Source organism: Phascolarctos cinereus, unplaced genomic scaffold (assembly GCF_003287225.1).
Source record: "Phascolarctos cinereus isolate Bilbo 61053 unplaced genomic scaffold, phaCin_HiC Scaffold_4;HRSCAF=312, whole genome shotgun sequence".
Classification (NCBI taxonomy): Eukaryota; Metazoa; Chordata; class Mammalia; order Diprotodontia; family Phascolarctidae; genus Phascolarctos; species Phascolarctos cinereus.
The window spans coordinates 317448228-317473923 of NW_027555847.1; the positions used below are offsets into that span (position 1 = coordinate 317448228).

General features: G+C 38.1%; 2 protein-coding genes across 5 annotated transcripts in view; one reads left to right on the forward strand and one right to left on the reverse strand.

Moving 5' to 3' along the window:
- ANKDD1B (ankyrin repeat and death domain containing 1B) overlaps positions 1-17713 on the forward strand; it is a 108065-nt gene extending 90352 nt beyond the window's left edge. The window contains exon 16 of the mRNA XM_078153160.1: positions 17397-17713. The gene's annotated coding sequence lies outside the window, so the exon portion shown is untranslated. The remainder of the gene's footprint in view (positions 1-17396) is intronic.
- Positions 1-25696, reverse strand: part of POC5 (POC5 centriolar protein) — a 62641-nt gene that overhangs the window by 9921 nt on the left and 27024 nt on the right. For all 4 annotated transcript variants that reach the window (XM_020998407.2, XM_020998410.2, XM_020998408.2 and 1 more), the window contains exons 5-10: positions 24502-24710; positions 22065-22241; positions 19925-20029; positions 17426-17605; positions 14843-14996; positions 6463-6602 (exon numbers count right to left, since the gene is read on the reverse strand). In XM_020998407.2, coding sequence (XP_020854066.2) covers positions 6463-6602; positions 14843-14996; positions 17426-17605; positions 19925-20029; positions 22065-22241; positions 24502-24710 — 965 coding nt within the window. The remainder of the gene's footprint in view (positions 1-6462; positions 6603-14842; positions 14997-17425; positions 17606-19924; positions 20030-22064; positions 22242-24501; positions 24711-25696) is intronic.

Consider the following 25696-nt stretch of genomic DNA (forward strand, 5'->3'; position numbering starts at 1 on the left):
AAAGGCCCAGGGACAGACAAGTTTAGGAGGACAGTTAATAGTCTAAATTTGACCGAAACACAGACTCTGTAGTTAACAGCAGTAGGCAGTATTTTTATTTCATGCACCTGTCCTGGACTAGGTAAGGCGATACAATGACAAAAATGAAAATAGTTCCTATCCTCAAGAAGCTTACATTCTACTGGGGGAAACAGCATGTAAATAGATTACTAAAATACAAAATAAAGAAAAAGTAATTTTGGAAGAGGGAAGTGCTAACGATTGGGGAAAAGGCTTCTTGAAAAAGATAACACTTGAAACGAGCCAAGAGATGAAGAGAGTGTTCCAGGTCTGGGGGACAACCTGTACAAAGCCAAAAAAAAAAAAAGGTGATGGGATGCCAAGTGTGAGGATTGGCAAGAAAAGCAATGTGGCTATAACTTAAGAGGGTGTGAGGTAGAATGATGGGAAATAAGACAGAATGGTCTTGGACTGTGAAGAGTTTTAAAAACTCAACAGGTGACTGTGTTTTATTCTTGAGACACTAGGGAGTCTCCAAGAATGAGGGAAATGTCAAGTCGGACCTGCAATTTAGGGACATAAATTTGGAAGTTATGTGGAGAATGGACTGGAGAAGGCTGGGACTGAAGTGGGGAGACCAATTGTTTTTTTGCTAGGCAATGGGGTTAAGTGACTTGCCCAGGCACCACCTAGCTGCTCCTTAATACCTTTTTTTTTTGATGTCACATTTGAACTGGGGTCCTCCTGATGCCAGGGCCAGTGCTTTATCCACTGAGCCACCTAGCTGCTCCTTAACATTTTTTTTTTTCTGGTGAGGCAATTGGGTTAAGTAACTTGCCCAGAGTCACACAGCTAGTGAGTGCTATGTGTCTGAGGCCGCATTTGAATTCAGGTCCTCCTGACTCCAGGGCCAGTGTTCTGTCCACTGCACCACCTACCTGCCCTAAGACCACTTACGATGTTACTGTAGCAGTAGAGGTGAGAGGTGATAAAGGTAGTAGTTATATGAGTTGGCGTGAAAGGGAAAGATGCAAGATTTATGGTAAAGGTAGAACTGATAAGATTTGTAACTGACTGGATATGGGGGACAAGGGAGAGGGAAGCGTTAAGCACGACTCAAAGGCTTTGAACTTGTGTGACTGGAAGAATGGTGATGCTCTCAATAAAAATAGGAGAGTCAAGAAGTAGGGTGAGTTTTAGGAAGCATATAATGAGTTTTGTTTTAGATGTATTAAGTGTGAGCTGCCTGTGGGACAATCAGGTGAAGAAGTCCAGCAGAGAACAGCGCTCATGGGAGTAAGGGGACAGCTATTACAGTCTCTCCCAAGTCTTCTCTTCTCTAAACTTCTCAGCTCCTGCAGCTCATTCTCATCTGGTGTGAACTTGGGGCCCTTCATCATCCTGGCTGCTCTTCTCTAGACACTCTCCAGCTTATCAATGACCTTCTTAAAATGTGGTACCCAGGACAGAACCCAATCCTTTATATTTGGTCCGAACAGGGCTGAGTACAGAAGAAGACTAATACCGTCAAAGTCCTGGACTCTATATTTCTCTCAGTGTTGCCTAAAGTCACATTGGCTTTCTTGGCAAACATGTTATACTATTCATTCCTATTGAGCTTGTGATCCACTAAATCCCCCAGATCCTTCTCAGAAGAACTATTATACTTCCCTCATCTTGTTCTTGGGAAGTTGATTTTCTTGGATGCAAGTACAGGATGTTATGTTTATACTTATTAAATTTCATCTTACTTCACCCAATGTATGTCTTTTAAGATCTATTTGATTCTTGTTTGTTTGCTTTTTTTTAGGTGAGGCAACTGGGGTTAAGTGACTTGCCCAGAGTCACATAGCTAGTGACTGTTATGTGTCTGAGGCTGGATTTGAACTCAGCTCTCTTGACTCCAGGGCCGGCGCTCTATCCACTGCGCCACCTAGCTGCTCCGATCTATTTGATTCTAATTCTGCCACCATGTGTGTCAACTATTCCTCTAACTTTGTGTCACCTGTAAATTCAAATAAGGCTACTTAAATCACTGATAAAAAGGTTAAACACCTAAGCACAGATCCCTGAGACCAGATACCTCCTTCCAAGCTGATACCAAGCCATTAATGACTCCTTTTTGCATCTGGTAATTCAACCAGTTCCAAATTTGTCCAACTGAACTGCTGTCCAGCAGAAGCACATGGACTCGGTAAGGTGTACCTATGGTACTCCCTTGATTTAGCAATCTTGTAACTTTGTCAAAAAAGAAATGAACTTAGGACCTGTTTTGATAAAGTCATGATGGCTCTGCGTTGCTGCCTCCCTTCCTGGATAGTCCCTATTTTAAAAATAACCCATTCTAGAATTACTCAAGAGGTCTGATTAAACTTCACTGGTCTATAGTTTGCTTATTCGTTTCTCTTCTCTCTTTTGAAAATCACGGAATTTGCCCTCCTTCAGTCCCTTAGTACTTTTCCTGTTCTCCATAGTATAGTTTAGTCCCTGAGGAAGTTTGTTCTTTCGAGTCAGGTGACTTGAGTTCCATCGAGGACAGCTAGGTAATCACAGATCTAAGAGTGGAAAGGGAACTTAGAAGCCATTTAGTCCAATCCTCTAATTCTACAAATGAGGAAACAGGCTTAAAGGTTCAGTGACTTGCCTAGGGTCACAGCTAAGTGTCAGAGACAGGCTCTGAACCCACTATTATATCATCGGCCTCTCTTTACTATCTCCCTATTTATCTTGGGAAGCAACACTCTACTAACTACTAAAAAAAAAAATCCGTCCTTCCCAGGCCTAACACCATTTTTCTTGGCATGGAAAAAAGAAGCAAAATTTGGCAGCTCCTCCTTCTCTTTGTTGTCAGTCATCACTGGTACATCTAGCCTCAAGCAGCAGTGCTATCTCTTCTTTGACTATTCTCTTTATCCTAACATGTGGCTGCATCTCCTTCTGTTGTCTTTAACTCTCTTTGCTATTCTTAGCTGATTCTGAGATCTAGAATTTCTGACACAATACTTTAAACTTGGCCATATTTTGGCATTTACCCTCTTGTTAGGGGCAGGCCAACTCTGTTATTTTAGGTTGGATGTTGGGAAAAAATGAGGCACTCCCAAATCACTGAGTACTTAACAAAAGGTTTACTTTGCCCCATCACAGCAGGGTTATCCAGCAAAGATACTGGATGTAGGGCCCCCTCCCTTGTCTCCATATAGAAAAGTGTCTGGTTAGCAGGGCAGGGTATGGTGATTTGAGCAATCTTCAGACGTATACCAAATCAGAGGGGCCACAGCTCCCTCTGGATGGGCCTTTTTATGTCCTTAGGAGAACAGGAAGCAGCATAACAAAGGAAGGCAGGGACCAATCAGGTCCCAGGGACAGCTTTGTTGTCTTTTTGGGGAAATGGAGGAACCCTCTATTTCTTATTCATGATTCCACCTTCTTGCATGGCTGTTTAAAACTCAAGTTGGCTAGTGAATTCCCTGTATATCACACGGCTCTTTCTTTAGACAACTATTCCTTTTCCATCTCATGAGAGTAATTTTTCTTTTTCTCTCTCCACCTCCCCTGCCCCAATTTCATCTTGAAAGCTTCCCATCTCCCTTGAGATGACTTCCCTTGCAAGACTTTAGGCCATGGAAGCTTATGTATGAACTCTTTGAAAGCTGCTCTCCCAACATCTACAGTGCATGTAACACCACCCTCAGCTTTTGTCATCTTCTCTATCATAAATCCTAAAAGGGAACATAGCTCCCCTCAAAGGTTCTCATCATTTCTACCCCAGCAACCAGGGCTTCTCCTAGAGCCATACTCCAGTCAGGGGCATCACTCCATCAAGTCTCCAGGCAGCAGGTATACTAAAGAAGATGGCTGTGTCTGGCCAGAGTCAGGAAGACCCAGGTCAGATTGAGCCTCTGACACCTGCCAGCCTCTAACCATGGAGAGTCTTTTAATCTCTCTAAGCTACAATTCCCTCAGCTGTAAAATGGATTTTTTTGTGAGCCTTAAAACTTTAAATAATTAGTTGTTTCTATTACTTAGGAGGTCAAATTTGCTTGTCAGTCACATTTTCTGAATCTCGAGGCCATAGATTTTTATTACTGGATCCTCTCTTGGATTTCTGTTTTCTCTGGCTTACTAGATGTCATAAGTATTATTCTCTTTCCTACACCGTGGCTACTCTCAGCGGTATCTAGCTTGGTGGATCTAGACAGTTTTCTTGCTCCCCCTTCCTTTTTCAGTTTAAGGCCCTTTTGACTATATTCGAAAGATTTCAGGCAAATAAACTTTTGTTTTGTGCGTGCACTTAATTTCTGGCTTGGAGGCTGTCATTCTTATATTTAAGCTCTAGTCTAGAAATCTTTATCTCATTTTCAGATAGCCCAGCAGTTTCACTTCATGATTTAAGTGAATTAAATTTGAATAAAGCAGAATTCTTTTTTCATATGTGCATGTTTGCACAAAAGTGTTCCTATTTTGAGGTTGGGAAGTTGGCCAAATAGTTTTGTTGTTGTTACTAATGATTTACTGATGTTGAATTATTAATTTACTAGAGGTGGGGAACCTATGGCCCCTGTCATACATAGTCAAAAGTGCATAGAAAACAAACAAACAAACAAGGGGGCAGCTAGGTGGCACAGTGGATAGAGCACCGGCCCTAGAGTCAGGAGGACTTGAAACTTACTATTGTGTGATCCTGGGCAAGTCACCTAACCTCAACTGCCTCATCAAACAAAATTATCTGTACATAGGATATCAAAATGTTTCAGCAACACAGTTTCACACACACCCACATATATATATATATATATTAATATATCTCAACAAACTGATAATTTACAGAAAAATCACAAAAGGGATACTAAAACATATAAGGTTCTTATTTCTAAAGCAATATTTCTGCATACATTTAAATGTTTCTCCCTACCCTAACAACAATACCATAAACCCAACAGGCAGTTAAAATTCATTTCTGAGCCAAAGATTTGCATGAGCAACAGTAGAGTAGATGATTTCTGTCAGCTCTAAAATTCTATCATTCTTTTCATTAAAATGAATTATTACAGAAGACAAATACAGGAAAAATGGCTCACCAACCACTTTGATTTTTTGTTTTTTAAGGCAACTGGGGCTAAGTGATTTGCCCAAGGTCACACAGCTGGTAAATGTTTGGTCTGAGGCTGGCATTAAACCCAGGTCGTCCTGACTTCAGGGCTGGTGCTCTATCCACGGTACCACCTAACTACTGACTACTTTTTGTTTAGGCATTTCACAAGACTTCATTTGTGAATGTTATTTCCAAAGAATGTCCAATTACATAATACTTCATGCCATACCTCTGTTCTGTGTCTTTGTACAGCTTGGCCCCTATACCTGGAATGCACACCCTCTTACCTCTGACTCTTGTTAACACCTAGTCCCTTTCAGCTTAAGCCCTGTGTCCTACAGAAGGCCGTTCCTAATCCGCTAATTGTTTATGCTTTGCTTAGAATATAGTACGTGTTTATTGAATAGCACTAATCTACTGTGGGAAAGTGGCACCACCTTGTGGCCAACCTCAGAAATTTGTTTAAGTCTTTTTCCTACCATCTCTAGTACCATGCCCTCCCCTTCTTATCATTCACAGATTTATCCAAGCAATCTTTTTCATATGTATTGACATATCCATCTTAATCCTATTTCAAGAGAACTTAGAACTCTTGTCCAGTTCACCTAGGAAAACCACTTTGTTTTTTTCATTAGATTCTCTATGTGAGCCAAAAACCAATCTACAAATGTGGCTAAAAAGCATAACTGTAGAACGAGTCATTACAAATCTAGCAAAGAAAAGGAAAGTTATAAAATGCTTAAGTGAAAAAAGACCGTAAAAATATCAACCCTAGCTACTTTTAGAGTTCTTTTCATAATTCTTTTTCTTTTCCTTAACCACCAACATTCGAGAAAAACAAAAATCTTTGTCTCAATCACTTTTCTTACTTTCCATTCAGCTTTTTTTTTTTCCAGCTAGGCAATGGGGTTAAGTGACTTGCCCAGGGTCACACAGGTAGTAAGTGTCAAGTGTCTGGTCTGAGACCAGATTTGAACTCAGGTCCTCCTGACTCCAGGGCTGGTGCTCTACCCACTGTGACACCCAGCTGCCTATTTCTATTCAGTTTAACAACTAGTATTGTAAGTATAAGTATTTTACTTATATAGTTTTTGTTGTTCTAACAACAATGTGCTTTACCATCTGTTGTGAACAGATCATATTTTTGCTATATAATGAATGTACTGATCAAGGCTTATGCGGGTTTGCCTGGAACCCAACTACCAATGCCACTTATGACACTGCTTCTGTGGGAAGGTGTATTCTGAGTCTGTCTCCTCTTCCAGTCCCCCTAAAGAAACAAAATACCACAATAACAAAAAATTTCCCCCAAACCTAACTTTAAGAACTGATTTGTTCATAAGTTAGGGACTCCCCAAAATTGTACTAACCATCTCTTCTGATGATGCTGGTGCTGGTGCTGGTGGTGCTGGTGGTGGTGCTGAGAGAAGTGAGGGATCAAAAAGAACAGAAACCTCTTTTCCTGAGCCACTGGGACCATTATCATCTTTCCTATTTGTGCTCTCTATGCCTAAAAAATCAAAGATGAACACTATTAAAACACTTCACCATTCTTTGATTGTCATGTTGCCCAACAGTGGCACAGATATAGTATGGCTAAAATCACAACCTGCCTAAGAATTATGTTAATTAAAAGAGTTAGCTGAGAGACAAAACAGGGAAAAACAAACAAACAAACAAACAACCAGAACTATTCCAAATACCTAAGTAGCTAATACCATAAAATCTGGCTAAACCCAAGATGACAGAATTCTTGATCATATGCTGGACACAGCTACATTAATACGGCTGCTATCAAAATACCAGGCTAAAGATAATAGTTATTATTCAGACTTCAGTTTCCCTTCTCTGTTTAATAGATCTAAACATCCTGTTTTCATTTATTAAATAAAAAACAAAAAAAAATTATGTACTGTACTTGGCTATATCTATATGGCTTGTCTATATGTGATTTGTAAAGTATAAACATGTTATTGATGACAGGCTTAAAATTTTTAATGGCGAGTTGATGATATGAGGGAAGAAGCCACTGGCATAAGAGTTTTGGAGCTGAAAGTAAGAAATCCGGTTTTCTTCTTGTCCTGTCATCATATGCCAGTGACCTGTGGTATCGTAATATTAAAGTGCTAAAAGTATCAAATATCTGAAAACCTATGGCAGTACTACCTTGTATTTTTACTCTTTTTATTTGGATCCTAATATTTAGAGCTACAAGGAACTCTAGAGATGAGCTACTTCAACTTCCTCTCTTTTTAGGTGAGGAAGTTCGGACTTTGAGGGGTTAGGTACTTGTTAGAAGCAGAAAGTGGCAAAGATGGAACTCAATTTAGGTCTCCCAACTTCAAACCCAGGTCTCTTTGAAAAATACTTCTTCTAGCATTCACGAAAATGTATCTATGTTCATTTTCCATCATCCTTTTTTTAACTATTTAACTACAACAATAACAACAAAAGTATTTCCTTTACTAGATAATTTTGTCCTTCATTTGAAAAAAAAAAAGTAAAACCCCAAGTAACAAAAACACCAATTCTTTTCACTGTTTTTGTGTTACCTTTTTCTATAAGTTCAATACTTTTTTTCTCTTTGGTGAGGCAATTGGGATTAAGTGACTTGTGCAGGGTCACACAGCTAGTAAATCTCAAGTGTCTGAGGCCAGATTTGAACTCAAGTCCTCCTGACTTGGATCCAAGGCTGGAGCTCTACCCATTGCGCCACCTAGCTCCCCTGCTAAGTTCCATATTTTTAAAAGAGCTTAGCACACACTTCATTATCTTCTCCACTCACTTTCACTGTAAAATAAGGCAAACTTTGCAATATTTTTGTAGCTTAAAAAGACTTCTCTAGAAAAATTTCTGTTGTTAATTTAAGAAGATATTGACATTTAATTGATTATGGTAACCTCATCCCATTTGACAGTTGTATGCCTTTAAAGCTAGAGCTTGAGTTTTATTTTTTATTTTTCCCATGAAAGGTTAACAACATGTTGTACTCCTTTCTTTGGGTAAACAAATGGCAGATGCTGAAAGATCAGGTCTGGTCCTGAGGAATCTAGAACTAGAGGTGGATGAACATATCCCTAACGTGTGCTATCTGACATGTGCTCCATCTGAGATGGAAATGTATAGTTCTGCCTTCTCAAATTCTTTGTTTTGTCTGTCATTCATCCAGGTTTTAGCCATGAGTTCAATTATTTTTCAGTTAAAACATATATTCCAGGTACATAAGAAAAAACAAATTACTCTAAAACATGAGTTAATCATTTTAAATTTGTATAACTTAAATTTTCAAGCCATTTAAAATAAACTCAAAAAATTTCCAACTTTATGATATCTAAGACTTCTTATGTTTATGATGAATTTGACAATGTAATCTTAATGTGTAGAAAGCAAGGAATCAAAGCAATCCAAACCAAATATCTGAATAGAAAATTTAATATTGCATTAGGATAAGAAGTGCTATAATCTTATCAGCTCTTATTCTCATTTAGTGAGGTATAGTTTTTTTTTTGTAAATGACACAAAATTTAGGACACATTATTAATGATGGGCAACTTTCTAAGACTATATAGGAGAAATGTTGATGGGTCTCTTCACTAGGTATTCCCAGTGCTCACTGAAACACAAGTTTGTACAAAACACACACACACACAGAGACATACACACATGCGTGCGCACACACAGACACACACACAAAACAGGTTGTCAGATACCTTATGGATGATTCAACAGCTTTCTTACATGGGGATATAGAGACAAGGGGAAGTTAATAACAAAGTTAGGGGTAGAGCTGGACCTAGAACCTGGGTCTCAACTCTTATGCCAGTGGCTTCTTTCCTCATATCATCAACTTGCCATTAAAAATTTTAAAACTGTCATTCAATAACACGTTTATACTTTACAAATCATTTTAAAATCTCATTATTATTATGTTTTTCAGGCATTTGGAGCTAAGTGACTTACCCAGGGTCACACAGCTAGTAAGTGTCAGGTGCTTGGTCTGAGGCCGGATTTGAACTCAGGTCCTCCTGACTTCAGGGCTGGTGCTCTATCCACTGTGCCACCGAGCTGCCCCCCAAATCTCATTATTTTTCTACATTTTTTCTCACAATCATCTTACAAATATGGAAATTGAAGGCACAGAGAAGCTACTTGCTCGGTTGAAATTACACATTAGAAATCAAGTTCTTAGAAGGACTGGTACATTTCTAGGCTAAGCCCTGACATTAAAACAAGGTCAACAGGGGCAGCTAGTTGGTGCAGTGGATAAAGCACCGGCCCTGGATTCAGGAGGACCTGAGTTCAAATCCAGTCTCAGACACATAACACTTCCTAGCTGTGTGACCCTGGGGAAGTCACTTAATCCCATTGCCCAACCAAAAACCAAAAACAAGCAAACAAAAAATAAAATAAAAAATAAAATCATATAAATTAATCAAAAACATTTATGAAGAACAAACAAACAAAAAAACAAGGTCAATGTAAAAGCTTAACTGAACCCGCAAGTAACATGAAAGGCTGACTGGGGAGGCAGCTCAAATACAGCAGATAGTGCCCTGGGTCTTGGGGTCAGCAGGACTGAGTTCAAGTACTAAACTGAAGACCCAATAGATAGGTAGTCCCTAGGTTACTTTATCACTCTGTGCCTCAGTTTCCTCATCTATAACAATGCTTGAACTACCTGACTCACAGAATTATTAAGAAAAAAGCATTTTGTAAAACCTTCAAGAGCTATAATAGATGTATGATGATAATGACAATGATACTATAGTAAACATTATGGAACAACCATAATTACTACCATCTTGAACATTTCAACAACCGATATTAAGTGCCTACTATGTGAAAGGCACTGTGCCAGACACTAGGGATTACAGGACTTTATGAAGGATACAGTCCCTATTCTTGAAACGCTTGCATTCTGTGGGTGATAAAGTAGGCAGATGCATGGGTGCACATAGGTATATGGAGGGAGGGAATGACAGGGAATGAAGGATCAAAACTGAGTAGTCTAGGAAAATTTAAAAAGGGAGAGAACACGTTTGAGTTGGAGGTATTAGAGAAGGCTTCATGGAAGAGGCAGAATTGGAGATTAAGCCCTGAAAGAAAAGAACACTTCTGAAAGGCAGGAATGAGCAAGTACACTCCAGGCCCAGGAATTACTTGTTCATCTACAGAGGCAGGGGATGATGGGTCCAGTTTGGAAATCAATAGTAGCCTCGTTTGAATGCAAAAGTGAGTGTGGGAAGAGGAGGAATGTGAAATACGGCTAGAAAGGGAGTCTGGAGTCAGAGGGGCTCACACGCCATGCCAAGGAGTTTGTATTCTGTGCTAAAGGAAACAGGAGCAATTGGAGGTTCTGAACAGGAAAGCTCATGTTGGCAGCTGTGGGAAGGAGGGATGAGAAGAAAGACCAGACAGGGAGACTAGTTAGGAGGTTATACCAACAGTCCAGGTGAGGGATGACTGGGAATGAAGTGATGTGCCTTGTCTCGGAGATTACTCCCAAGTTATCCTGGATATACTGTGCCTTGTTTGTACCTAATTGTTTGTATGCTTCTCCCTCATTAGACTGTAAGGCATGGACTGGGGTTTTTTCTTTATGCCTGCTCTTTGTTCAGAGCTTAGCATAACACCCAGCACGTAGCAGATGCTTAATAAATGCTAACTGATTGCCTAACATTTGGGATACAAGCTAGAGAAGCAGAATTGATGGGTCTTGACAACTGATTGTCTTTGGGAAGTGAGGGAAGGGGAAGAGTTCAAGATGACCCTTAGGCTTGAAATCTGAGTGACCGGGAGGCTGGTGGTGTTGCAGAAGACAATGGAAAACAGACTATCCAGGGAAAAGGTGGTAAGCCAGTGTTAAAAGAAACAAGGAAGGGGTAGCTAGGTGGCACAGTGGATAGAGCACCAGCCCTGAAGTCAGGAGGACCTGAATTCAAATCTGGCCTCAGACCAAATACTTGACACTTACTAGCTGTGTGACCCTGGGCAAGTCACTTAACCCCAATTGCCTTAAAAAAACAAAAAAACAAAAAACAAAGAAGTAAATTAAGATAAAGGCTAAAAGAAAAAGGACATATACGATCTAGCAGCAAAGAGGTTGAATGGCAAGCTGTGAAAGAAGATTCAGTTGATGGATGGAGTCAGAAACAAGATTGCAAGGAATTAAGACCAGAGTAAATGCGGCTGCAAGTTTAAGGGAGGAGAAATCTAGGATGATAGCTTGAGGTGACGGCATTGTTGCTTTAAAGTACATTTAAGACCCCAATTACTTCACCAAAAAAAAAAAGTATACAGAGCTCTGAGAAGGAAACAAAGAAGGAGAGAATGGATGAAGACGTAAGGAGATTCTGAGGTATGGATGAAGGCCTGGTCAGACTTCATCTGGAGTACTGTGTCCAATTCTAGGTGCTATGTTTTAGAAAAGACATTGATAAGCTGGAGAATGTGCAGCAGAGGACAACTAGAATGGAGAAAGGCTTGGAGATATGAGTTCCAGATGGGGACATGAGGTTGTTTAAGCTGGAGAAGACTTAGGAGGAAGTGATACCTGTCTTCAAGTACTTGAAAGGCTTTTATATAGAAAAGAGATTAAACTTATTCTATGTGGCCCTTATAGCACAGAATTAGGATGAACAGGAGGAAGTGGCAAAGAGTGAAATTTAGGACTGATTCAGGAAAAACTTCCAAACAATTAGAGCTACTGAAAAGTAGAATGGGATGCTTTGTGAGGCTAGAGATTCTTCCTTATCGGAGATCTCTGAGTAAAAGTTTGAAGGGTAGAATGTAGAGGGGATTCTTGCTCCTACATGGACTGAAATAGATGGCTTGATCCACTTGGGACAGTTTGGTGGATTCAGAACTGGTTGAATGACTGAAGAAGAGTCATTAATGGCACACTAGTAACTTGTAGAGAGGTCTCCAGGGGCATGCTGTAACAGGGATCCCAAAGGATAAGTTCATGGATAAATGCACAGATGGCATTCTAATCCCATTTGCTGAAGATGCAAAGCTAGGAGAGATAGCTAATGCACTCAATGGAGAGTTAGGATTCAAAAAAGACTAAAGGCTAAAACGATAGCCTGAAGAAATTTTAAAGATATAAATATAAATTAGTCCTATACTTAGGTTAAAAAAAAAAAAACCCAACAAAATCTACACAAGTGCAAGACAGAGAAATGATAGCTGTCTTTAAGCATTTGGAGAGCTATTTCATGGAGAAGAAACTAGCTTGTTCTGATTGTCCCGAGGCAGCAAATGGGTGGAAGTTGCAGAGTTAGGTTCAATGGAAGAAAAAACTTGCCAACAATTAGGACTGCCCCAAAATGGAATGGCCTGTCTCAGGAGGTAGTGGGTTCACCCTCACTAGAGCTCTTCAAGGAAAGGCTAGATAACCACTGGTTGGGATGTTGTAGACACTGGAAGCAATAGGAAATGAATTTGTAGAGGATGAAGTTGGCATGGTTTTTTAAAAAATTTCTCCCAGCAGTAATAAAAGGCTCAGGAGTAGGAAGGGGGAAGGCAGATGGTGGGGGTGACCTTAGCTTGAGGATTAGCAGGGGTTGAATGTGGAAGGACAAAGAGATAAAGGATTCAGACTAACCAGTGTTTCCACACTGAAAGAAGGAAAGTCAGGCCAGAACAGGGGTAGACAGACTGTGAGAACAACGAGGGATTGAGAGATTGGATGAAAAGAAGGTTTGACAAGAGTGAGGCAATGAAAGCAGCGGGAAGACAGGAGACGGTGATAAGAGCTACCTATTGTCTTTAGGTTGGTAGCCTGGCATTTAAAATATTCAAAATTTGGCTCTAATGTATCCTTCTAGCTTTTATATTACTCTTCCTAATCACTCAACAGGCCAACCAAAATGGCGTACAAGGTACTGCTTAATTTTGGCATTTTACATAGGGTCTTTGTGCATTATTTTTCCATTTGCTAGAAAACAGGAAGAGATAGTAAATTAAGGTCATAAAACAAGTTAGCAGGAGACCCAGGACTAGAAATTAGGTCTTCTGGCTATAGTTGTATGCTTTTTCACATTATATTACAATGACAATGCCTAAATAGCTAATATACATTACTGGAAAAACAGTTTCTACTGCCATAATTTTTACATTTGTCTGGAACGGCAACTTAGTTGGGGAAATTCCTAAAAGCAGAATGGATAGGCAATTAGATTTCAAAACTGAAAATCCACAATTGTGTGAGGAAATATTTGACTAGTAAAATAGGGTAAGGAATTGAGCCAGTTTAGTACGAATGTAGACATTTCCAGGGCTTCAAAGTATAAGAAGTATCTAATGTTCACCGAAATTATTGACAACAGTAATATCAACGTTAAAAACAAAACATAAAACATATTATCAGCACTGTTGCACCTTCCACAGAGCTTAAATAATTGAGAATTGATTATAACATGATTTGTCAGACATAATAATATGGAATATTGGAATCCATCATGAAGCTAAAAATCCATGTTGACTGAAAATTGGCCATATCAAATCCTTTTCAACAAGCATTTATTAAATGCTTATTATGAATTCCCAACCTTGGACCCAGCTGTCTTGATTGGTGGTCACCTCAGCTGCCCATTACATCTAGATCTGCCTTCAGCTACCCTTCACCTCCTGGCCATCTCCCAACAGATGTCATGCTGTGGTAGTTATCATGGAACTATATAAGGAACTATAATAAGATTACCTCTTCTCACTGTTCTTGGAAAGGGTCTGGCAGTCATTCATCAGCCCCGTAACTTTTTAAACAAAAATATCCCTCCCCAGTCACTACTCCTCTAAAAGTTTTCTATCCCTATCAGAATGTAAGCTCCTTGAGAGCAGGAACTTTATTTTATTGGCCTTTATTTTTTTTATTTGTATAACTAGTACTTAGCACAGTGCTTGGCCCGTAGTATGTACTTAATACAGTCATTTGCGTAGTTATGCTTTATATAGTTACTGCAAACACCAAATTAGTGAATACTGAACCTTTGCTCCTAGTTAATGCAGGGATACATTTCTGTGAACTTCTAATTACATTTACTTTAGAACTTTCCAGAGTGGTCTCACATACAGATTAGCAAATTTCTTCTTCCTTTTTCTGGATGTACCATATTGTTGATTCATAAACACTGAACTCACGGCCAATTACTCATGCCTGAATGAAGCTCATCTAACATATGCATTTTCTCCATAAGGCACATCATAGTATTCTTGCAGTTAAGAACACTAGACAGCCCTTCAGTACTACATTTGGGGGCTATTTTAAACAGTGAAATCACCAAAAACAAACAGAAAAATGCAAAAAAACCAAGCCAAAACCCCTAACAGAACAAGAAAAGGACACTTATTTACAGTACAACAGCTAAGACAAGAAGGCACTACTTTGTTTGACCTCATACTATGTGCGCTGGGCAACTCAATTTTTTTGCTGCTTTGTACATGTCCTCAAAAGCACCACTGAGTATTGATTGTGGAGTTACAAACAATTTTTTGCAAGGTGAACTCACAAATACAAAATCCTCAAATAATGAGGATTGAATGTAAATGCTTTTTCATATATACATGCATACATTCATTCATTATGTACAAAGGTATTATACTAAGTGCTCATATCACAAAGAACATAAAAGGCAGCATCTGCCCTCATGAAACTTACATTCTATAACAGTATGAAGTCAGATAACACTGTTTGGGCAAGAGACAGAAGAGCAATAACATGGAATTTTAACATTTATTTGCCATACTAACCGCTGTCACTTCTGCCCTGAAATATACTCATGGCTTCTAGATTTAATGCACACACACCACGCATGAAAGCTTTTTTCATGGACTCTTCAAACTGTTCTTTTTCACACTGGAGTTTTTGGATCTCAGTCCTTGCAGCTTCCAAAGTAGCATTTAACTAAAATAGAAAAAGGAATGATGAAGACTTCAGACACAGGAAAAAATGATTTAGCTGTTCTATAGAAATGGCTTTCCATTTGTACATCTGTTTTCACAGGTAATCCTAAATGAATATCTCTTCTCTTGGTGTTCTTGATTTATTTAAAAAAGGAAATATGGAAAAAAAATACCACGTGTCTCTATTTCTGATGTTTCTATTAGCATACCCTTTTGGTCCTTAACCATAAGGTGAAAGCTCGAACTTGAGGGAATTTTGAAGCTTGGACACCAAAAAACTAGAAACCAAAAACCTGTTGACTTTAAGTATGCAGAAACAGATGCCCTCCCTCACTTCAGAAAGCTTTCAAAGGACACTCAACAATGATATTAACACAGTGATATAAAGCTACATTAAGTTCCATTGTTTCTTATTCCTCCCTGCCTAGTCCTTTCCACTGATTTATTTTTTTAAAAACCAATACCAGATAGTTTTGATGACTGCTGCTTTATAATATAGTTTGAGGTCCAGAAGTATTATTTTCCCCTTTGTCCCTACCTCTTTTTGTCATTTCTCTTGCTATTCTAGTTTTGTTTTTCCAAAAGGATTTTGTCACTATTTTCTCAAGTTCTACAAAGTATTCCTTTGACTGGCATAGTATTAAGAGCAGAAATTAACATTGGTACTATTGTCACTTTTCATATATTGCTATGGCCCAAGCACAAGCAATGAATATTTTTTCAGCTATTTAGGTTGTTTTTTGTTTCTTTAAGAGGCACTTTATAATTGAATCTATACTAATCTTTGGTGTGCTTTGAGAGATCACTGCATTTTGTAGCTATTCAGAATGGAATTTCCTTTTTTACCATTGCTTCTTAGATTTTTTACTATTAGTAAATAGAAAGAAATTTTATTTTTGAGCATTTATTTTGTAGCCTGAAACTCTGCCAAAGCTATTAATTGTCTCAACTGCTATCTTTGATGATCCCCTAGCATTTTTCAAGTAAAGCATCATATCATCAGCAAATAGGGATAGTTTTACATCTTCTTTACCTATCTTTATGCCTTTAGTTACTTCCTTTGTTTTGTTATTGTTGCTAGCATTTCCAGAACTATGTCAAATAATAGTAGGGAGTAGGAGGCATCTTTGCTTTACTCTCATATTTCCAGTGTATCCTTGTAAAGTTATATTAAAAGAAGCATAGACTACATTGTTAGATGTGGTCACAGTATAAGACATTTTTGCTTCACTGTTTTTCTTTGTTATAATGGAGGCTTACTCCAGAAATGACTTAGGTAAAAACAAAAAGCACCAATAAAACTTAAGTCAAAACAAAGCATAGAATCCAGAACAAGGAAGGTGATAGCCCCTGTTGTACTCTGCCTTGGTCACATCACATTTAATATGGTGCTCTGATCTGGATGCCACGTTTTAAGGAAGGACATTAACATACTGGAGAGCATACAGAGAAGGGTACCAGAAAGGTGAAGTCACTAGAGTCCATACTACATGAGCTTTCACTGAAAGAACTAGGGCTATTTAGTGGGTGAAAAGAAGGGTTGGGAGGACATGACAGATGTTTTTAACTATCTGAAAAGCTGTCATGTGAAAGAAGAAATAGACCTATACTGCTTGGTTGATAGGAGACGGTAAAGAGTAAAGGGTCAAAGAGGCAGACAGATGAAATTTTGGTTTAAAAAGGAAAAACATAATAAGCAACGCTGTCCAAAAGTGAAATAAACTGCCTCGTCAGGTAGTCTCTTTTAAAGGGGAGGCTAGATGAGCACTTGTAGAGTTCAGCTCTGGGTTGGACTCCAGGGCCTCTGAAGTATCTTCCAACTCTGAGAATCTACAAAATTATTTTTCCTTCAAATAAATATGTTCCCTATTTCATTGTAGAACCAACTTTTTTATTCTACAGAAACAATATAATTGTATCATGAAAAATAATTGCAAAAAACCCTGCATTTTAAAAAATATTTAACTTTTTAAGGCACACATTCTGTTAATTAATAAAAGGTTTATCTGTACTTTCATTTTTGCTAACATCTATGCACATTTTGAAGCGTAACTTCAAAGTGTACACGCTGTAAGTTCAAATCATCTCAAGAAGATGCAAGCTCCATAAGAAATTCTCTCACAGTGCTTAACACAAGTTCACTATAGTGGGTACTTATGAATAAATGAATGATTTGTATTTTTAATGCTGAACAAATGAATGATAAAAAAAGGAAATTTATATATAAAAGAGTAAAATTTTAAAAGCTCAACTTAAAGATAATTAAGAAATCTGATTCTCTGGATTGCCTATTATTTGCAGTATCCTGCTTTCAAAAGTACTATTCAAATTCACAATATTATAAGTGGTGCTTGTTAAAGTCAGCTACTCTGCTTATTTTCTTTTTCTTTATTATACAAAGGTAAAGAGCTTAACTGGAAAAGTACTTACTGCTGAAATCTGAGCTTCATAATCACGGGATATCTGGACACAAATTTCTTCAGCTCTGGACTGACAAGCTTTTTCAACCGTATCTTTCCACTGTGATTTCAGAATGGAACGCCAGGCCTTCCAGATTTTCTTCTTTAATGTTTTGTGGTAGTGCTGGTCAGCTAGCTTAGTTTCATAAATCTTAATGAAAATAATACCAAAAGGGAAAGGAATCTCAAAGTTCATAGACAATATGTGTGAAAAGTGGAATATTGCTTTATGAATCTATATTAAAAATAATAAATAATACGTCTCCAGTACTTCACTGATGGTTTTTATCAGTGTGGGTATACTTACCATCTATGTATTCGGTGACATGTGTTTGATAAGCTCTTTGAAAGCTGTTGTGATGAAAAAAATTCATCACCTTGTGGCCAACTTAGTGATAAATACCTCAGCTAACCAAGCCCAACCTTATACGACAAAGTCTATCAGCAAGGCTCATATCTGAAGCTTTGCTAAATTGGTAGAATCTGCAAGAATCTGTGCTCCGGTGGTGCAGCCTCTGAGAACCCAGAGTTGCCCTCTTGCCATGATAAAGCATTGGTTGAGTACTTTAAATATGGAAAAACAAATAATAATATAATCTAACATGTAGAGTTTACAAAGCTCTTTCCTAATAAACAGCCCATGAGGTATATAGTAAAAGTATTATCACACCCATTTTATAAGTAAACACTGAAGACTGGAGATGTTAAGGCACTGGCTCTTAGTCACACAAAAAATAGGTGACAGGATTGGAATACAAAGACAAATTGCCTGATTCCCCATCTAGTGGATGTTCTTTCCACTTATACCATGTTAAGGGATTGGGGGGAAAGGGGAGAGACGGGAGACAAACAACCCACAAATCTATTTATCTCACTTGCCACCTCAGCATCAGACTTGCCTGATACTTCTTAAAATGAAAATGAGACCAAAGGAATAGTAGAGAATGAGTCTGGAGAGAAGAGCTAGTAGCAATACGGTTATAATCAATCAATCAATAAGTGTTTATGAAGCACCTACTGGTGCTAAGCATTCTGCTAGGTGCCAGGGAAACAGTAAAAAAAAAAAAAAAGTCTTTGCCCTCAAGGAGCGTATTATGGGAGACAATATATACTCTATAAGAATGTATAAAATGAATGCATAAATGCAAGATAATGTGGCAGGAGGAAGGCATTAGAGGCATCTGGAAGGATCAGGAAAGGATTTATCTAGTAGGTAATGCTTGAGCTTTGACGGAAACTAGGGATTCTAAGAGGGAGAGGTAGGGAGAGAGGACATTCCAGGCACAGGGGACAGCCTGGTCAAAGGAACAGAGGTGAGAGAGGAAGTGCTGTGTTCGAGAAACAGCAGGGAGGCCAGTTTGGCTGGACTCTAGGATGAATGAAAGGGAGTAAAATTTAATAAGGCCTGTAAGGCGAACTGCAGTCAGGTGTCCCACTTTCAGTAAGTCAGGCTGTGAAGGACTTTAAATGGCAAATAGAGGAGTATTTATTTGTCTCCTGAAGTAATAGGAAGCCCCTGGAGTTTACCAAATAGTAGAATGACATGGTCAGACCTATTCTTTAGGTGAATCACTGTGGCAGCTGGCTGGAGGATGTATTGGAGAGGGGAGAAACTTAAGACAGGTACACAATTAAGAGGTCACAGTGAAAGCCCAGGTAGGAGGTATTAAGGCTTGAACTAGGCTGGAGGCCTTGCAAGTAGAGATAAAAGGGTGACTAATCAGATATGTGATGAAAGGATTTGAGGATCACCAAGGATGTGAATTTGAGTGACTGGAAAAATGGTGGTGCCTTCAACAGGGCTGAGAAGTCTGGAAGAGAGGCAGATTAGGGGAGAAAAATAGTAAGTTTTGTTTTGGACATGTTGAGTTTGAAAGACCTCTAGGATATCTACGGTGATTTAATGAATTCACCTTTACTCAATGTGACAATCAACATAGGCAACATCAATTTGCCCAGGTGGTATCATTAGCACCAAACTGAACAAACAGAAATGAATGATATTTTCCCTCTAATCATCATATTTGCCATCTTTTGAATAAAGGCACATAAAGGCACCTATAATTTCATTGGTGGAGGGAATTTCAATGAGGAAGCTAGTTCTATTAATGCAGATCAAAATCTGTTCTGCAACTTAGAGGCTTAGAGAGTTGCCTGGAGCACCCCTCTCAAGGTCACAAAACTAGATAAGTATCAAAAAACGATCATCATTAACATACCCTCTGGAAGCAAGTGATACCCCAATACCTTGAGACACTGCACTTAAGACGAATTCCTTTCAATATATGACAAAAGCATCTACGAGGAATGAGGCATGCAAATGTCTTCTAAATGAGATCACATAAATTCAGTAACTCAGTTTTTGTCACAGTTATCAAATAAACACCGGTGACTTTAACAAAATCATCAATAAATCTGTCTACCCCCCTTCTAGGTACAGACATTTAGTGTACTGTCTTTTTATACACACCTCCTGTTTGGCCTTGAGGTGTTCAATGCGCCAGTGGAAGAACGTTTTCAATAAATCTATTCTTTCCTTTTGCTTGCCTGTAGCTTCAGTCAAAGTAGCAATTACCTATTAAAAACAATGAACATATTATCATGTTAACAATTTGTACTAAAACAACTTTTATATGAGTAATAAATGAATCAGATTATATAATGCTTACATTGGACAATTTTGTATTACTATTATGCTCAACCATACTTTCATTTCAACAATATTTGAAAAATCCTTGATTTTACTTTCCTACTCAAGCAACTCTAGTGGTTTCTTATTACTTCTAGGATTAAAATATTAATTCCTCTGTTAAGCTTTTAAAGGCCTAAACAATCTGGCCCCAACCTATCTTTCCACTGAACACTACTACTCTTCCTCCTAAACTCTAAGACGCAGCCAGACTGACCTTCTCTCTGCCTCTGATATACCTTGCTCCTGCTTCTTTGCCTGTGCCCTGACCATCTCATCTCAATGCCTCTGATTTGGTTCCTTTCTGCCTCTGCTTCTGAGTTTTTCTTCCTTTAAGATGGAGCTGATACTTCTTCAAAAAGCTTTTCTTAATCCCAACTGCTAATGTCCTCCCCTGAAATTACCTGGAATTTAACTACTTTGTATATGTTTGTATTTATTTACATTTATTATTCATGTTTCTATGTGTACTTGTCTCCCTCATTGGAACTGGAAGCTCTGTGTGAATAGGGATTTTTACTCTTTGTACTTGTTTCCCCAGTACTGAGCTTAGTAACTGGTACACAGGAGGTGCTTAACAAATAGCTGACTGATTGATCTGCTTGTGTTTTGGAATTTTAGCCTTTTCCCCTTAAGTTCCCATCATTCACCTTCTACCCCATTTGTTGGTAGCTATACTTCCAGGGCTGGACCTCCTCACCCCCTCTCAAATTGGGTAATTTAGGTTACCTGCTTTGGTCACTGCTCTCTCGGTAGCCCATGGGGTGGTGGTGGTGGGGTGTGTGTGTGTGTGTGTGCGTGTGCGCGCGTTCTCTGATGTTAACACAGAAATTTTTACCCTGGCTAGGGAATATTGCTTCACCACTGGGTTTTATCTAATGCTTTAATTTGTAATGGGAGGAGAATTCAATAGAAGTGGGTGGTGGGTGGAGAGAGGAGGGGCTGAGGGGGAAGAAGAAGAATGTATGTGCAATTAATATCAAAGAAAAAAATCTCAAAAGGCATCAATTTTAAAAATGGAAAAAAAGAGTTGCATGTAGATAAGTTATTTGTGAATTGAATATATGTAAGTTCTTATTCTTTAATATATAGTATGCTTTGGGGAATATATAGTGGAGAGGTATAACAAAAGGAATCTGAGGAATAAGAGAAGTACTGTACCAGAAATGTTGGGAGACAAGCGTTAGTCCAATTTCTGGAACTGATATCCTGTGAAACTGACACAGAAGAATATTCTTCTCTACCCTCAAAGGCTGGGTACCCTTCTGCCCAAACTCGCTGGGAATTCTGAGCGCCTTCTATAATCAAAACTAGCAGGGAATGAGAAAACTCTCCCATTCCCTGCATACCCCGGGGCTCAGGAGGCAATGCAGCAGCCAGTTAGAAGCTTCCTGATAAAAGCCTCCATGTTATTGTTGTTCAGTCATTTCAGTTGTGCCTGACTCTGTGACCCCATTTGGAGTTTTCTTGGCAAAGATCCTGGAGTGGTTTGCCATTTCCTTCTCCAGCTCATTAGACAGAAGAGGAAACTGAGGCAAACAGGGTTGAGTGACTTGCCCAGGGTCACACAGCTAGTTAGTGTCTGAGGCCGGATTTGAACTCAGGAAGATGAGTTTTTCTGACTCCAGGCCCAGCACTCTGTCCACTGCACTGCCTAGCTGCCCCAATGCTGTTATATTTCACCAAATGCTAGTGCCAGCCAAGAACCTGGTAACAGTTACTTGTTGACTGTGTGGAGCCAGTGGCAAGGGTTATACAGTATACTTCCTATCAGTACATGTGAAAAATCTTGTAAGTAGATACATATTTCTCTCTGGATTTTGAAGACATTTTTCTTTTCTATACCTCGAATGATCAAAAATAGTTTCTAGATTTTGAATGGCTCTGAAATTCAAAATTAAGAAAATAAAGGAAAAATTACCTCATCTTTTCTCCCAGCAGAAGTTTCATAAGTTTTCTGTAGCTCATTCAAGTCATCTACTTGGCTTTGTATTCTTCTTATCTGTACTGCGTGCTTGTCCTTCTCTTTTTTCACTTCTGCTCTATGCCAGTCAATAAAATTAAATTTCCATTTACTTAGTTCAGCAAGAACATTTGTCTGAGGAACAAGAAAATTGACAATTGGGATATATAAGTATTTAGCATTTCTTAAATTATTTTAGCACAGTCCATCTATTGCCAAGTGATAGCTCTAAAAAAACACATTGAACACAAATCTAACCCGACATATTATTGTGGTTCAAGACTAGAGCTAGAGGTTAAAAAAACAAAAACAAAAAACAAAAAACTCAGTCTTCGAATGGAAACACTGAAGTTTGGCATTTTTCCTTTATCAACCATTATTTTTCCAAAACATAATATGAACAGGTAAAACCTACTAAATTACCAATAGCCATGATAAAGAAATTAACTTATTCTTCTCCAAACATTGCACATGAAACCTTTTCCCCATAAATTTTAATGACTCTCTGTTCACCGAGTGGGTCTATTTGACTACTCGTAGCAAACATACATATTAAATGCAGAAAGAATTAAATTGTTTGTCAATTTATTAAAATATTTACTGAACATATCATATGCATAACATTATTCTGTTATATGCTATAGGGTGGTGGGTATACAACCACCCATAAGCTTATAATCTAGAAGAGGTGATAAGCTATGTCTGATAAACTACAGTAAAAGAAAATGTATAATAAATCACATATGGGAAGTTTGGATAATATATGGTATGAGAAGCTCAGGAGAGATCTCTTTTGGTTGGGGTTATCAAAGAAGGTATCAATAGAGCTGGGTATGTTTTGACAGGCAGGTGGGGGCTGGACATCTCAAGTGGTTGAAATGGCATCAATCAGGTAGTAAAGGAGACAAGGATGAGCCATATGGGATATAGCTAGTTGAAGTTACTGGTTGTATGTAGAGATGTAGTGGAATGAGAAATAATGATGATTATTTCTAGACTATATGACTCCAAAGAATAACAAATAAAAATATGCCAAAACTTACAGGGACTACAGTTTTTCCACGTGCATAACTACTTAGCCTTAGTTATGTCTTTGGTGGTTCAGATATATTGCTTGAAAATTTAAAAAAAATCATTTTCCAATGGTGAATTTGTACAAACACTTACATATATTATTCACACACATATAATTATTTTTTAAAAATTTTAATTAATTTATTTTTAGCTTTCAACATTCACTTCCACTCACATCCCCAAGACGGCATGCAATCTGATATAGGCTCTACATATACATTCCTATTAAACATATTTTCACATTAGTCATGTGGTAAAAAAAAAAATTAGAACCAATAGGAGGGACCACAAGAAAGAAGAAACAATACAAAACAGAAGAGAAAAAAAAGAGCAAACAGTATGCTTCGATCTGCATTCCAACTCAATAGTTCTTTCTCTGGATGTGGATAGCATTTTCCATCATGAAACTTTTGGAGATGTCTTAGATCCTTGCATTGCTGAGAAGAGCTAAGTCTATTAAAGTTAGTCACTGTACAACATACACACATATTATCAACAAAAACACAAAGTCTGGGAAAAGACATGCTTCCAGTATTTTCTCCACTTAAGTATTAATTTGTTCTTCTGAACACTATAGACAGATATCCTATGTCATGTTGACAGCAGAGTCTATCACAGTATAGTAATTTTACTAGGTTTGTCAGTTTACTACAGACTGCTTTTTTTTTTTAATAAGAACTAGAAATTAAGAGGATGTCTAAAACTTTACTTTGATGTAGGAGCTATTTCCATTTAGTCAGAAAGAAGATACCTGGATTTACTTCAGAGGTTTACTAGCTTTATGGTCCTAGGAAAGTTACTTGTCCTATCTGAGCTTTTTAATGAGTTTCCTCATCTATAAAATGAAGGGGTTGAACCCAATGGCCCCTAAGTTCTCTTCCAGCTCTCAAAAACTATTGATCTTATGATCTTTAATAATGCCTAGAGGCTCAAAATAGCAAATATTGCAATGAAAAGCAATCTTTTTTTTTTTTAATGACATGCTTTCCCTAAATTAGTACATGTTTAGTCTCTATGCTATTGGAATAAAGCATGGGAACCTGAACTGGCCTCAATGCCACCCTTGATCTGCTATGGCCAAAGTCAAACAGTAATATCTTGTGTTTTAAAGGGTCAATAGGGTACCCAAAGAAGTCACATACAAAGCTTCCAGGTACTCTGAAATTCAGGAAAATATATTAGGACAGCCTAGAAACCATCTGAGGAAGTTAAATCAGTCTATCTAAAAGGTGAAACACAAAACCAAATAACCTTGAATTCTTGATGAAACAGAATGATGAACAACAAATCAGACAGATTACATTTTCTACAAATACCATACCTTAAGACCCGAACTCCAGAAATCAATTATGCTTTCTATCTTTCTAAGGTTTTCATCTGTAATACATGGTTCACTAAAAAATCTCTCAGAAGATTCTTTTTCCCTGGGACTAGAAGCTCCTGGTGAGGAAGAGTCATTTAAAAGATTTGAGCCGAAAAAGTCCATGATTGGATGAACGATCCTCTTTGGTGGTGACAATGATGGTAAAACTACAAATACAAATAGAAAATTCTTTATCAGTCAAGCAATGTTAAAAATACCCCAACTCAGTATTGACTTACACTGAGAAGTCAGTTATAGGGTGCCATCCTACTATGAGTGAAAAACAGGTGGAAAAAAAAGCACCCATCCTCTCTCCCTTTTCCCTAATTATGGGCATACTTAACTTGGCCACTTTTTCTTTTTGTTGTTGATTGCAAGAACTAGAAATAGATTGATCTTGCCGACCTTGGAAATGATCAATTCCGTCCTTCTATTCCAACAATGTTTAGTGAAATTTAGGACTAGTTTTGGTTCCTGGAGTCTTAATGAGTTCTTGGTAGAATTTCTCCTCTTCAGATTCTGCCATAGATGCTGGTTCATAAGTTACTTTATCTTCATGGTAGCTCTTTTGGTGAATGCTCATCAGTTACATAGAAGAATTCCTAACAATTGACATTTCTTGTTCAAACTCTGACAAATCCTTAATTTGCATCTTCAAGAAAAGCCTGTGAGCCATCAATTCACTCAGCTGCTGCTTTCTTTAGTATCCAGATTTAATTTTTAGGGAGAACATAAAAAATCAATAAAATTCTGTTTCCCCAGGAGTAATTTATGCCCACTTGGTAACTAGACCAGGAGCTCCCATTTAGAAAGCTAATGACTAAGTTAATGTTTAGAGATGTTCTAAAAACTGTGACAGTGCTTTCTGATGCCATCATCGCAAAATGGAAAAGATTGAGTACCCTTTTGTAATTTTTTCTGTTTTACTGGTTGTCATGGCCCAAGAATTCATCACCTGACAATCAAGAAACTGGTAATAGCTAGCCCTTGGAAAATAATCAAAGCCTCTGAATGTAAATGAATTTTACTTCCAATTTATCTTAAATTAGTAGAAGTTCCTAACACTTTAGCTTTATGTTTTTGCTCCTAAATCTTCAAGGCCAGATCAAAAACGAACTTTCCATATATAATCAATTCAATAAACACTAAGTGT